General features: G+C 42.6%; 1 protein-coding gene across 4 annotated transcripts in view; it reads right to left on the bottom strand.

Annotated features, from left to right (window-relative positions):
• The window catches only part of FAM13A (family with sequence similarity 13 member A), a 303,023-nt gene that overhangs the window by 195,574 nt on the left and 92,010 nt on the right, over positions 1–15,439 (bottom strand). For all 4 annotated transcript variants that reach the window (XM_075860670.1, XM_075860672.1, XM_075860669.1 and 1 more), the window contains 3 exons: positions 6,507–6,584; positions 4,472–4,546; positions 1,880–1,957 (listed from right to left, as the gene is read on the bottom strand). In XM_075860670.1, the coding sequence (XP_075716785.1) occupies positions 1,880–1,957; positions 4,472–4,546; positions 6,507–6,584 (231 nt within the window). The remainder of the gene's footprint in view (positions 1–1,879; positions 1,958–4,471; positions 4,547–6,506; positions 6,585–15,439) is intronic.

Raw genomic sequence — 15,439 nt, 5'->3', positions numbered from 1 at the left:
ATCAAAGGAAAACTACTTCAGAAGGACGTTCCACATTATTAAGCAGGCCACAGGTTTCAAGCAATATGGGAAAGAAAAAGGGATCTCTCTGCTGCCGAAAAGCGTGAAATTGTCCAAGGTATTGCACTAGGTATGAAAACATTGGATATTTCAAGAAAACTTAGGCGTGATCATCGTACTGTGAAAAGATTTGTGGCTGATTCAGAGCACAGACGGGTTCGTTCAGATAAAGGCATAATGAGGAAGGTTTCTGCCAGACAAATTAATAGGATTAGGAGAGCAGCTGCTAAAATGTCATTGCAAAGCAGCAAACAGGTATTTGAAGCCGCTGGTGCCTCTGGAGTCCCGCAAACCTCAAGGTGTAGATCCTCCAGAGGTTTGAAAGTGTGCATAAAGCTGTTATTCGGCCACCCCTAAACAATGCTCACAAGCAGAAACGGTTGCAGTGGGCTCAGAAATACATGAAGACTAATTTTCCAACCGTGTTGTTTACTGATGAGTGCCGTGCAACCCTGGATGGTCCAGATGGATGGAGTAGTGGATGGTTTGTGAATGGCCACCATGTCCCAACAAGGCTGCGACGTCAGCAAGGAGGTGGCGGAGTCATGTTTTGGGCTGGAATCATGGGGGGAGAGCTGGTAGGCCCCTTTAGGGTCCCCAACGGTGTGAAAATGACCTCTGCAAAGTACGTAGAGTTTATGACTGACCACTTTCTTCCGTGGTACAAAAAGAAGATCCGTGCCTTCCGTAGCAAAATTATCTTCATGCATGACAATGCACCATCTCATGCTGCAAAGAATACCTCTGCGTCATTGGCTGCTATGGGCATAAAAGGAGAGAAACTCATGGTGTGGCCCCCATGTTCCCCTGACCTCAACCCTATTGAGAACCTTTGGAGCATCCTCAAGCAAAATATCTATGAGGGTGGGAGGCAGTTCACATCAAAACAAAAGCTATTCTGACATCCTGCAAAGATATTCAAACAGAAACTGTCCAAATACTCACAAATTCAATGGATGCAAGAATTGTGAAGGTGATATCAAAGAAGGGGTCCTATGTTAACATGTAACTTGCCCTGCTAAGTTTTTTTTTTTATTGAAAGAGCTTTTGATTTCTGTAAATATGACCTCCTGATGCTGCAAATTCAACAAATTACCATTTTAGTTCTCTTTACAACCTTTAAAATGTTTTGATCTCTGTTGTGCATAATAATTTGAAACAGTGCATTTTGAGTTTTTACTTTAAAAAAAAAAATCTGTTATCATTAGGAGATTTGTTCAATAAAATCTGCATTATACTCCAACGGCTGATGGCTTGAAGATTATACTGACTGTCATTTGCATCGACTATTTGGGAAAATCAGCGAAAAATAACATTTGCATAATAATTTGGAATTCGGTGTATCTATATACCTATATCTAAACTATTATGCACTAATGGCACAGGAAATTTATAGCATTCCTAGAACATGGTACCAGGTTCAAAACCATATCCCTGGCAGTTAACACTAGGATAAAAACCAGATCACTTTGTCATATCTTTAATAGAACGTTTACATTTTAAATACTACAGATGGTGATGAGCCACACTGAATATTAAAAGTGGCTCGCGAACTACAAAAGCTTGTGGACCTCTGTCTTTAATCAATCTCTGGTAGCAGAGATCCATACAGAACGCTTCTTGCGGCAGCCGGTAATACACTGCTCACATGCTACTTCCGGCATCGGTGGAGATGAGCATATGAGGAATGCTGTGGCTGCAGGGAATACTGGTGCACGTGACTATTTTTCTATTGCACACTATGTATGGGGCATTCTATTTGATAAATGTGCCTATGCGTAATTGAAATCCATAATTATGCTATCTTGCTACATTTTACCTTCTTCCTTGGTGAAGAATAAGGAACAACAATTTCTGGATTACTTCCTTGCCTAATTGGAGCATCAGACAATGCGTCCTGTCAAAATGTGATTAAGAAAAAAATCATTAGATATTAAAATTCAAACCAACACATATAAATACCTTAGTTTACAGGCCAGAATATGTCGAACATTTACAATTAGAAAAAGTGACACGGCACTGCTGCGATAAAAATATTGGATATTTCATTTATATGAGCATTGTCTACTAAAACAAAACCTTACATTTCTCACAAATCAATGCTGTATAGATGGCCATGGAAAAAGGTTTTCGCCCAATAATACGGGCGTTATAAGGGGCATACATGATAAGATATTTTTCCCTATTAAAAACCTTTCCATAGTGCGAAATTTGGGAACTTGCATTGCTCCACGTGCATTTTTCATGGAGGATAGTAAATGAAGCATTTACAATTAATGACCGAGAAAAATTCTTCAGCATTAACATTTTTTTCTTACCAGGCAAATTTTGCATAAGCTATTCTCACTTGACACCTTTATTAAAGAGGCTCTGTCACCAGATTATAAATTCCCTATCTTGTACATGATGTGATCGGCGCTGTAATGTAGATTACAGCAGTGTTTTTTATTTAGAAAAACAATCATTTTTGACGGAGTTATGACCTATATTAGCTTTATGCTAATGCGTTTCTCAATGGACAACTGGGCGTGTTTTACTATATGACCAAGTGGGCGTTATACAGAGGAGTGTATACATTAATTTACACTTCAGATAGCGATATAGCTATATTGCTATGTGCAGCCACATAAACACACTATAACGTTACTGCAGTGTCCTGACAATGAATATACATTACCTCCAGCCAAGACGTGATGTGTATTCAGAATCCTGACCACTTCTGTAGCGTCTCTGTGAGACTACAGCACAGCACAGCGAGATCTCGCTGTAAATGTTATGCTGTAACTCACAGAGCAGTGCAGAGACGTGGTCAGGATTCTGAATACACATCCCATCTTGGCTGGAGGTAATGTATATTCATTATCAGGACACTGCAGTAATGTTATAGTGTGTGTATGTGGCTGCACACAGTGATATAGATATATCGCTATGTGCTGTGTAAATGAATGGAGAGAAGTGTATGACGCTGATTGGTCACTGTTTGGTCAGCGTCATACACTCCTCGGTACAACGCCCACTTGGTCAAAAAGTAAAACACGCCCAGTTGTCCATTGAGAAACTCATTAGCATTAGCGAATATAGGTCATAACTCCGTCAAAAATTATTGTTTTTCTAAATAAAAAAAACCTGCTGTAATCTACATTACAGCGCCGATCACATCATGTACAAGATAGGGAACTTAAAATCTGGTGACAGAGCCTCTTTAAGCCCTGAGCTCTCCATATAAAACCATCAGCTCGGGTGATGATGATATCGTGGCAAACGAAAAGACAACATACGGAGCCCCGTCTCTTTGTTTATTCCCCATAATTGCGGTGATCATTACTAATTAAAAAGTTAGTATGGTTGAAAAAAAGAAACATGTCCACCAAGTTCATCCAGGGGAAGAAAGAGAATTCGGATGAAGGGAAGGGGTACATTATATAACGGTTTCTCCTTGATCCAGAGGATGGCAAAAAAAAACACAAAAAAAACCAAAAACTATACGACAAGCGAATTCACCCCAAAAGGGAAACATTTACCTCCGAATACCAAGTGGCAATCAGACTTGATCAATATTTAAGAATTCTTTATATTTACAGAAATATTAATGTTGCTCTCTTTTAAGAAATCATTTAGCCTTTTCTTGAAGCCATAAACGGTTTCACCTAAAACGAGCTTTTGAGGTAGGCTATTCCACAGATTAACAGTTCTTATGGTAAAAAAGGCTTGTCTCCTCTGGAGATTGAACTTTTTTTTTTCCAGATGGAGGGAGTGTCCCCTTGCCTTTTGGCTATGTTCACACGGAGTATTTTGGGGGAGGAATATCTGCCTCAAAGCTCCAAACGGAATTTTGAGGCAGATATTCCTCCCCCAAAATACTCCGTGTGAATAGCAATTATCGCGCCGTTTTTCGCCCGCGGCCATTGAGCGCCGCGGGCATAAAACACGCTTTCTCCTGCCTCCCATTGAAGTCAATGGGAGGTCGGAGGCGGAAGCGCCCGAAGATAGGGCATGTCGCTTCTTTTTCCCGCGAGGCAGTTTTACTGCTCGCGGGAAAAAGACGCCGACGCCTCCCATTGAAATCAATGGGAGGCGTTCTCGGGCCGTTTCTGCCGTGTTTTGCGACGCGGTTTCCGCGTCAAAAAACTCGGCAAAAGACCCTGTGTGAACATAGCCTTTGAGTGGATTTTACATGGAACAGCTTTTCACCATATTTTTTTGCCCATTTATATGTTTATACAATTTATCATACCTCAAGACATCTTTTCTCAAGACTTAATAAGTCAGTGTCCATGGTAGTATCTGGTTGGGCCAGTACGTCCATGTGCCTTAACTTCCTGCACATTTGGATATACAGGTGCATCCAAATGCATAAATGGGTCAAACATCCAGTATCTTATTAAGAAAAATAAATAAAGCAATCGCCTACCCTAAATCTTGGAGATAATTTGGGTAAATCAAATTCAAGACTATTGGTCTTCTTGGATTGTTCCTGGACATACGCCTGTGTAAAATGCAGAAATATTGTTTGCAAGAATTCAGAAGTTAATACAGACAGATAAAACAGCATAGATAGGTTTAGAAAAACAAGAATATCTGAGCGCTGCTGGATGAAGGACATAGACTGGAATCCGTTTAAAAGAGTTGTTTTATTTCGTAGGGCTACGCGTTTCAACACCGAACAGTTGTCTTCCTCAGGCAAGTGTACTCTTGCCTGAGGAAGACATCTGTTTGATTTTTTTCTAACCTTATCTATGCTACTTATTGCAGATACTTTTATGCAAAACCTGCCAAAGAGGAGCTGCAGATGGTCCTAAATTACTCAAAGCTACTGTACAGGGTTGTGCCTGTTATTAGCACATCTCGCCCAGGTGAGCAGTCATATCTCCCTCTGTCCATTCTCAACATACCAAAACGTTTCTTTACTATGGAGAGGAGTGCCATGTTTTTATTTGGAAAACAAATTTATCACACAATATATACCGTATTTTTCGGACTATAAGACGCACCCAAGTTTTAGACAACAGGAAAAAATTTCATATTTTACTACTTTTACAATGAAAAAACTATTTGTTAAAAAAATAATAATTCTGTTTCACCACTTTCTGCGAGCCATAACTTCTATATTTTTTCATCGATTGAGCGGTGTGTGGGCTTATTTTTTTGCTGGACGAGCTGTCGTTTTTATTGCCACCCTTTTTGGTACATACGATTTTTTATTACTTTTTATTTAATTTTTTTTACCGCTAAGATGACCAAAAAAAAAGATTCTGGGGTTTAAATTTTTTTTTTTACGCCGTTCATCGTGCGAGTCAAATAATACTATATTGTAATAGTTCGGACTTTTATAGACGCAGCGATACCAATGTGTTTTTTTTTACATTGTGCTTGGGGGGAAAAAATTATTATTATTTTTTTATCTTTTAATATTTTTTTACACATTTTATTAGTTCCCCTAAGGCACTTGAAGCAGTGATCTTAGATCGCTGGTACAATACATGGATGAGTTACGGTAGTAGTGAATGGCAGTTACAGAAGCAGCGTAGCATGCGAGCTACGCCGTTTCCGTAACTACTATTCAGTTCTATGGGAGTTACAGAAACAGCGTAGCTCCGCGAGCTACGCCATTTCCATCGCTCGACCATGTACGCTGTTTTCGTAGCTACAGAGTTCCGGAAACGGCGTAGCTCCTGGTGCTACGCTGTTTCTGTAACTCCCATTCACTTCTATGGGAGTTACAGAAACAGCGTAGCTCAGCGAGCACTTGGCTACTTCCGTAACTCCCCACCACCTAACCAGTAAGTGGCCAGGAAACAGCGGAGCAGAGTAAGATAGAACGGGGTTTAGGGGGCCCCGTTCCAGAGATCGGTGCGGGTCCCAGAGGTGGGACCCACATCTATCTGACATTTATGACGTATCCTGTGGATATGTCATAAATGCCCTTCATGGGAAAACCCCTATAAATGCTGCGGTCGCTATTGACCGCGGCATTTAACTAAACGAGCAGGAACAGCGCGACACCTGCAGTGTATGAATCGAGGCACCTACGGCGTTAGAAAGAGAAGGTCGGTCCCCTCCAACATCCAATTGCCCCTCCTCCCCGACACAATTACGAGGTGCCGATGGTTGTCATGGCAGGCCAGGGGCCTAATGAAGGCCCCCAGGACTGCCTTCTCTCTGCTTCTGTTAAGGATTAAAAGAAGCCTGTAAAAATGATAATATACTGCTGGTTCAAAATAAAATGTGCAAAAAAGTTGAATAAAGTTTTTAGTAGTGAAAAAATAAAAACCTTCGCGTTTTCCTCTAAAGTAATGAGAAAAATAAACCAAAATTTATTTTTGCCACATCTGTCAAAATGAAAAACTATTACAAGATAACATTATTTAGCTTGCACGGTGAACATTTAATAAAAAACAAAAAACCACAATTAAAAACAACAAGATCGCTTGAAATGGTAAACTAACCTTTCCTCTAGGAGATCGTGAAGCAACTTGAATTTCAACCAACCTTGGTGGGACGAAGGGCTTTTCTGAATTGTATTCCTGTGAAAAAGCAAAACAAAACCAGTATAGTGTTACAATTGCTTCATTTGCTGGCTCTTCAAGGTTAGACAGTGATGGTTAGCGAGACATCTGCATGTCTTTAGACCCCTCACCCGAAACCAGCAGGGGAAAGATTGGTTTACTTTACTGAACAGAAATTTTTCTAACAAATCTGAAAATACGATAGAAAGCTCTTCATAGTTAACCATTCAAGCCAATTATTGTCCCAATGGTTGAATCAGAACAACGGCAGAATTTTATTGGGACAGGTCCACTGTATTATGAGCCCAAATGGCATGAAACATATAGTACTGTGGTGTTTGGCTAATAGCAGATGTAACTAGGATTCCACTGTATTCTTTGTTGGCTGCTATCAGCCGAACGGCATTATATGCTGTAAACAGGGCAAAATAGTATTAGAGATTCGCTTTAGGCCTCATTTACACGAGCGTGTGCGTTTTGCGCGCGCAAAAAACGCTGCGTTTTGCGCGCGCAAAAGGCACTTGGCAGCTCCGTGTGTCATCCGTGGCGACGCCCGTCACTGTCCAAGGTGCTGAAAGAGCTAACTGATCGGCAGTAACTCTTTCAGCACCCTCGACAGTGAATGCCGAACACAATATACACCAACCTGTGAATAAAAAAAGACTTTCATACTTACCAAGAACTTCCTGCTTCCCCCAGTCCGGGCTCCCGGCCGTTGCCTTGGTGACGCGTCCCTCTCTTGTCATCCGGCCCCACCTCCCAGGATGACGCCGCAGTCCATGAGACCGCTGCAGCCTGTGATTGGCTGCAGCCTGTGCTTGGCCTGTGATTGGCTGCAGCTGTCACTTTGACTGAACTGTCATCCCGGGAGGTCGGACCGGAGTTATCGGTAAGTCAGAACGTCTTTTTTTTTTTACAGGTTCATGGATTTTCGGCGCGGAAGTCACTGTCCATGGTGCTGAACCAGTTTAACGCTTTCAGCACCGTGGACAGTGACTGTCTCCTGACGTCGCGTACCCGAACATTTTTTACCGGTTTCGGTCAAAACGAGTTTGGCCGAACCCGGTGAAGTTCGGTGCGCTCATCTCGAATTTGACACTCCGTTTGGATGTTTGTAAACAGAAAAGCACGTGGTGCTTTTCTGTTTACATTCAGGAGTTTGACAGCTCTTGCGCGAATCACGCAGTTCGCACGGAAGTGCTTCCGTGCGGCATGCGTGGTTTTCACGCACCCATTGACTTCAATGGGTGCGTGAGTGCGCGAAAAACGCACGATTATAGTACATGTCGTGAGTTTTTTTCTGCGCACACGCGCTGAGCGCAATTCACGCATCGTCTAAACTGCCCCATTGACTAATATAGGTGCGTACGACATGCGTGCAAAGCACGCGCGTCGCACGCGCGTATAATACGTTCGTGTAAATGAGGCCTTAAGCTGTGCTGCTTTTACAATTATAACAATAATAATAAAAGGCAAGATAAGCAACTGAAAACATGAATAAACAATTGCAAATCATTTTCTCGTCAGACAATAATAAGAATACTAAACAGTAAAGGTATTCAGAATTTTGACCATTTTGCATTGTACAACATTATACTGAAAGAGAAATTTATTAGTTACAATTACATTTATAGTATCATGTAGGAATGAGACAGAAAACAGTATTATTATTTTTTTTGCAGAAAAAGAACAGAGAAGCCAACAAATGCCATAATGTTCCTTTGCAGGTTGATAACTGCAAAATTATACCATTGCAGAACTGACACGAAATAGCATTCAGTACACCAAATCCTGACCTGAACCTTAATAAGTGGTATATAATCTATTTAACATTTCATTCAGTTGAATTATTGCAGAAAATCTGTTGCTCATAGCGAAGCATCTGACTGCAGCACTAAAGACAGAACAAGTGGAAATATGAGAAGTTAAAGGTGCTTCTGACAATTCACAGTATGAGGGGGTGTTTATGTAGGTAAACTACCGCTCAACAACACAGCTTCATAAAAGTGTGCTGCATACAATAATAAAAGTAAACTGGGAAACAGGACTGGGAATAAAAATAATCCCTGGCTGACAAATGACAGCAGTCCACACATTTATTTAGTAAGTACATACGCTCGCTATATACAAATATATACACACACACACACACACTATTTACAGGTATACACATACCAACTACATATGGGCAGACATACATACCCCATACATTTATGAATAGCAAACTTACTACATATGTGCACACATACACAAATACTGTACATACACACATTCACTAAGCACACATGTAAAATGTACATTGAAAAACACACATTCAGACAAATAGCAAAGCAAAGCATAGTCTCCCAGGTCATGGTCTCTGGACCCCCACTACTTTTCTGCTCTAGACCCGAAAATTGATGCTGCCTGCATAAGGTTATTTAGCCAAAGAGCATCCTAACCCCAATCTTTTAGCTATAAGGCGAAAATTATTTATGTAAAAATGGTAGTTACCATTCCCAAACTAAGCATTCACCCTAACTAGAGTATAGTTGAGAATTGCTATTCAGGCAACTTCCTAGACACTTAAAGGCTATGTAAAACGTTGAACACTTGTTCATAACTTAGATGTGATTGGTAACAGGTGGATCCTGTATTCTAGAGACACGCAGGACCCGCTGTTACCGAAGCCATCAGTCCTGCTGGCCTGACAAATTCGGTTTTCAGTGCAAAATACAGCTTCTACTGTATGTATCCAGGATACATAGAACCTGTATCTCAAAAAGTAACTTTTTAAAAATTTCTTTTTAATAAAAAAAACAATTCAAACACCTTGATATATTATTATTAAAAGAAAAAGAAAAAAGTGTTCAACGGTTTACATAGCCTTTAAAGTCTAGATCTAACTCCAAACAGCTTATACCATATCAGAGATATGTCAGATGTTTTGATTGTTGGGGTCCATGTGCTGAGACCACTACTGGAACAAACGCTAGCCTACCGGGTTCTCAAATCCTGGACTCCACAAATATCTCCGGGACATGGCAGAAGTTGTATAAATAATAATTGTAGCTCCAAAGTGTACGCTAATAACTTGTCATTATAGGAGCGGACATACCAAATATGCATCCTGTGAAGCTGCACAGGGGCCCTGCAGACAAGGGGACACAATGATACCTTAACCCCTTAATGACAGGCCAATTTTCGGATTTTATTTTTTTCCTCCCGGTCTTATAAAAGCCATCATTTTTTTTCATAATTTTCCATTCACATAGCTGTATGAGGGCTTGTTTTTTGTGGGACGAGTTGTAGTTTTTCACGGCACCATTTAATGTACCATACATTGTACTAGTGTGGTGTTCATCGTGCCGTAAAAATGTTAACTTTATTCTATGGGTTGATACGATTATGGCGATACCAAATGGATATAGATTTTTTTATGTTTTACCATTTTTACAAAGAAAAAATTAATTGTTTTTTGTCGCCACATTCTAAAAAGAGCCATAACATTTATTTATTTTTTTTAATCTATTGAGCAGCATGAAAGCTTTGTTTTGCAGGGCAACCTGTATTTTTTACTGGTACCATTTTGGGGAACATTTTTAGGGGAGCGAAGGTGACAAAAAAAATAGCAATTCTGTTTTTGTTTGTTTTTTACAGCGTTCCCCGTGCGTGTTAAATAACACTGTATTGTAATAGTTCCGAATATTACTGACGTGGCGATACCAGTTATGTAATTTTAACTTTTTGAACATTACTTAAAAAAAAACAACAACTTTTACCATATTATACACTATACATTAAAAAAAAAACTTTATTCACTGAAATACTAATGTATTGCAGTATATCGTGATTTTGGCAGTCTGCTATTAAACCCTGCTTCTGGTAGGGCTTAATAGGAGCACAAACATGGCGGACCTGGGGGCCTTCATTAGGGCCCCAGGTTGCCATGACAACCATCAGCACCGATGGGCTGTCGGAGGGGGCCTTTCACCCCCATTACCCAAACGGCACAAATATTTTTTTTAGTGCCGTTTTGTATAATAGGAGTATGGACCTGTAGCTGTAATAAGCTGCCCTTAAATAGGGAGGGACTACGCTTCTTCCTATCCATGTCTCACAATAACTGGTGGATTGGTACAGCACAGAGATTTTGTGGAGAGCTGTGAATTAGGTGGTCTATGGCTAGCACCAGGCGGTCATCAAGTTACCAGTTGGAAATCAAGGAGTCCATATACGTATGATCCTTGCACAGGGGACCCCTGTTATTTGTGTCTTTCCCAGGGTTAGCTATTGCGATAATCACAAGAGTGTTTCAGTCAGGGATGCTACTATGACATCACAAGTGGATTTTAGTCAGGTAAGCTGCTTTGACACAACAAGTGAGTTTACGTCAGATAAGCTACTGTGACAACAAAAGTTTTTCCTGTCAGGTAAGACGCTGTGACATCACACGTGAGTTTCAGTCAGGCATGCTACAGTGACATCACAACTGTCTTTCTATGAGGTACGCTGTTATACCAAAAGTAGGTTTGAGTCAGGTAATTAGCTGTGAGATCACAACTGTTTCAGCCAGGTAAGCTATTTCGATCCCACAAGTGGGTTCTAGTGTGAGGTAAGCTGTTGTGACATCATAAGTACGTTCAGACGGGTAACACATACCTCCCAACTTTCAAGAATTGCAAAGAGGGACAACCGATGTGACACGTGTAGGGCTTCGCAGCAATTTTGTTTATTTGCAATTTTGTTTATTTGAAGCCACACCTCTAACCCTGCCAAATCCCCGCCCATACACACCCAGTTCCGCCCATGCCGTATCATGCTCCCATAGTGCCTCCCCACAGTATAATGCCCCTATAGTTGCCCCTTAAGAGTAAAATACCCCATAGTGCCTCCCACAAAGTATAATGCCAAATAGCAGCCCCCATACAGTATAATGCTCCCATAGCTGCCCCATACAGTATAATGCCAACAAATTCCCCCATATAGTATAATGCCCACAAATTCCCCCACACAGTATAATGCCCCATAGCTGCCCCACACAGAATAATGCCCCATAGCGGCCCCACACAGAATAATGCCCCCATAGCTGCCACACACAGAATAATGCCCCCATAGCTGCCCCACACAGAATAATGCCCCCATAGCTGCCCCACACAGAATAATGCCCCCATAGCTGCCCCACACAGAATAATGCCCTCATAGCTGCCCCACACAGAATAATGCCCTCATAGCTGCCCCACCCAGAATAATGCCCTCATAGCTGCCCCACACAGAATAATGCCCTCATAGCTGCCCCATACATTATAATGCCCACACAGATGCCCCCATAGAGTATAATGCCCCCTAAGCGCCTAATAGAAAAAATTAAATACATACATACACTACATTCACATGACCGTGAAAAAAAACAGCCATTAAAAACTGAGCAACTATCAGTGTGTCTTCAAATTTTCATCCATTTCGAGTCAGTTTTTAATGGCCTTTTGTCATCCTTTTTGCTAATAGTTTTTCATGGCCGTTTGACAAATACAATCCATCCTTTTTTTGTCCCAACCCCTTGAAAACACCACAGTGCCCATGTAGAAATAGTGCCGCAATGCTCTTGTAGATAGTGCCCACATATATAGTGCCAGTGCCCACATATAAAGTGCCACACACACTGCCCATGTAGGTAGTGCCACACACCCTTTAAAGATAGCGCCACCCCCCCCCTTAGATACTGCTACACCCCTGTAGATAGTGCCATCGGGTTCCCTCTAGGAGCGGAATCCCTGGCCAGAGCATCGGCCACACGGTAGCCGGGGATTCCACTCCAGGAGGTGCCTCTGACGTCACTCTCCATATATGGATAATGACGTAAGGGGCTCCCCCTAGTAGTGGAATCCCCAGCCAGTGTCGGCAACGCTCTAGCCTGGTATTCCGCTCGTGGAGAAGTTCCTGACGTCACTGCTCCATCTACGAGTGGAATCTCCCACTGCAGCGCCGGCATAGTGTCAGCAGTGCTCTGGCCGGGGATTCCACTAGTTGACAAGGGCTCCCTCTAGGAGGGAGTCCCTGACATATATGGACAGTGAAGTCAAGGGCTTTCCCAAGACAGGAGTCCCCGGCCAGAGAACTGGTGTTGCACTGGCCGGGGATTCCATAGTTGAAAGCACGTTATCACTGTCCATATATGAACAGTGACGTCAAGGGCTTCCCTGGGCTCAGCACTTAAATTACCGCTGTTCCCAGGGAGTTCTCGATGAGTGGAGGAGACTCCTGTGTGTCGAGTGGTTCACGGCCGCTTCACACAGTGAATGCTCGGATGCTGACCTATCAACTTGAGACTCTTTGCTTCAAACATTCCTAGGCCAGCGTCATCACGAGAGCCTTTGATGCTGACCTATCAGTGTGAGGCTGTTTCCTCCAGACACTCGCCGACCAACGTCATCGCGTGAGACACAGAACTAAGTAACCACCACCACTGAAGTCACATACACAGTGGCAATCACGGTAGTCGAATAACTCACTTTAGAGGAGCTAGTGACAGGTCCTCTTTAGGCCTCATGCCCACTTCAGTTTTTTTCGTATGGGTGCTATCCGTTTTTTTAACCGATAGCACCCTGACATTAATTTCAATGGGGCCATACACACTTCCGTGTTAACGGAACCGTGCGGCCATTCCATCAAAAATAGGGCAGTTCCTACTCCTGCCCATTTTTAACGGAACAGTCTCGGCCTTTGCATTGATTTGGTCATTGAAACAACTGAACAGTCATTAGCGGCTGTTCAACAGCACACGGAAGTATGCATGAGGCTAATTTTTTTTTAGGGCGAGCTGTAGTTTTTATTGGTTTCATGTTTTGGTACATAGGACTTTTAATCACTTTTTAGTCATTTATTTTTTTAAGAGGTATGGTGGCCAAAAAACAGCAATTCTGTTTTTTGTTTTTTTTACAACGTTCACTGTACAAAAGAAAATGTTATATTGTAATAGATGGGACTTTTATGGATGCGGCGACAGCAAATTTTTTTTGTAAAAAGGACGGTTTTTAATGAACATTTAATATTTTTTTTATTTTTCGAACACTAGTAAAAACCTTTTTAAATGATTTGAAACACTTTTTATTATCCCTAGGGGATTTAAATAGTCAAATCGCTGGTACAGTACACTGCAATACTAATGTATCGCAAGGTATTGTCACTTTTACAGGCTCCTGATAAGCCCTGACAGAGGCTTAACAGGAGCCACGACAACCATCAGCACTCTACGACTGTGTCACGGGGGTGGGCTGTCAAAGGGGCCCCTCTCTCATCCTAATGGCTTAGATGCCGCTGTCGCTATTGACCACGACAACTAAGTGGTTAAACACCCCGGATCAGAGATCCCTTTGTTCCTGGCTGTTACTGCGAGGTCCCAGCTGGAATACAAAGCAGACACCCGCAACGTATAGAGCGGGCTCAGCCCGTAAGCCCGCTCCATACTTCAACACTCACACCAGGACGGCGCAGTGTTGTCATGTTGCGACAAGGGGTTAAACATACATTGAAGGCTTACTATATGATCTCTGACTAATGCCACTCATGTCAATAGATCTACCAGTCAGGAGACTTATCAGATGTTTTTAGGTTTGAAAATAGCCCTCTTGAACTGAAGGAATGAGAGACAGCTCATTGAATGGCACTCCTTTTCGACTTTCACAAAGAGCTAGTGTCACGGCTCTGGGGTATATGGACCCACTAAGCCGCTCTGCCGTAGCGCAGAAGCAGCTGGCCAAACAGTCAATAATAGTCGCTCGGAAAAAAGAGTACCTGTGGAGGTGATCTGGCAGATACTCGAAGTAGCAGACAAGTGGCACATGACACCGGACGTGGCAGATGGCACTAGACGTGGCAGATGGCACCAGACGTGGCAGATGAGGCACACAAGACTCCAACAACAGGTTTAGGCTCAGAAACAAAAACAGCAACAGGGTACAGGATATGGGAAGCAGGATACGGGAACATTGTGAGCGGGATACAACTAAGGGACCATTTGTATAGATGAACACAGGAATACAAACAATGCTCAAGCAAGGAGAGGAAGGGTGGAGCCCTTTTTAACGTTCAGGGTGTTACTGTGTTGATTGGGAAACTTTAGACAGGACACAGGAGAGCACTGCAGCCGTGTGTGCCGACGTCTCTGAGGAGGGAGACGCCGACATGAAGATACAGTCCTGCGGTTGTGGCTGCCGGTAAGTGGGACGTGTCGGCAATCAGCGACCGCGGGCATAGCAGTACCCCCCCTTACGCTCCCTCTTCTTAGGTGCAGAGCATAAGAGGAACTTTTGGATGAGAGCTGGGGCATTGATGTTCTCCTCCGGCTCCCAGGACCAAACCCTTTCCAGTCCACCAGATAGAACGTCTTTCCGGCTACCCTCTAGTAGTCCAGAATCTCTTTCACCTCAAAGATGTCAGAAGAACCGGTCGGATCAACTGCAGAACAAGGAGACTTACTGTAGCAGTTCAGGACTATGCGTTTCAGGAGGGATACATGAAATGAGTTGGGGATTCTGAGGCTAGGAGGCAGCCGAAGCTTGTAGGCTACAGGGTATATTTGTTGCAGGACTTCGAAAGGTCCGAGGAACCTGGGAGCAAATCTACAGGAGGGAATTTTTGAATTAATATTTCTTGAAGACGGAAGATATGCTGTATGAAGAAAATTGTCAGATGAGGAGCAGAGGAAAGACCCGAAAGTGGGATGAAACGCGCCATCTTAGAAAAGCGGTCCACAACCACTCAGACAGTAGTGCATCTAGCCGAAGGAGGAAGGTCAGTAATAAAGTCCATTGCAATATGTTGGCAGGAGGCATCAGTCACTGGCAGGGTTTGGAGTAAGCCAGCAGGTCTGGAGTGAGCAGTTTTATTAGAGG

The sequence above is a fragment of the Rhinoderma darwinii genome, chromosome 1 (assembly GCF_050947455.1).
Source record: "Rhinoderma darwinii isolate aRhiDar2 chromosome 1, aRhiDar2.hap1, whole genome shotgun sequence".
In the NCBI taxonomy this organism is placed as follows: domain Eukaryota; kingdom Metazoa; phylum Chordata; class Amphibia; order Anura; family Rhinodermatidae; genus Rhinoderma; species Rhinoderma darwinii.
The sequence above is the reverse complement of the archived record's forward strand: the minus strand, read 5'-3'. Positions and strand labels throughout refer to the sequence as shown.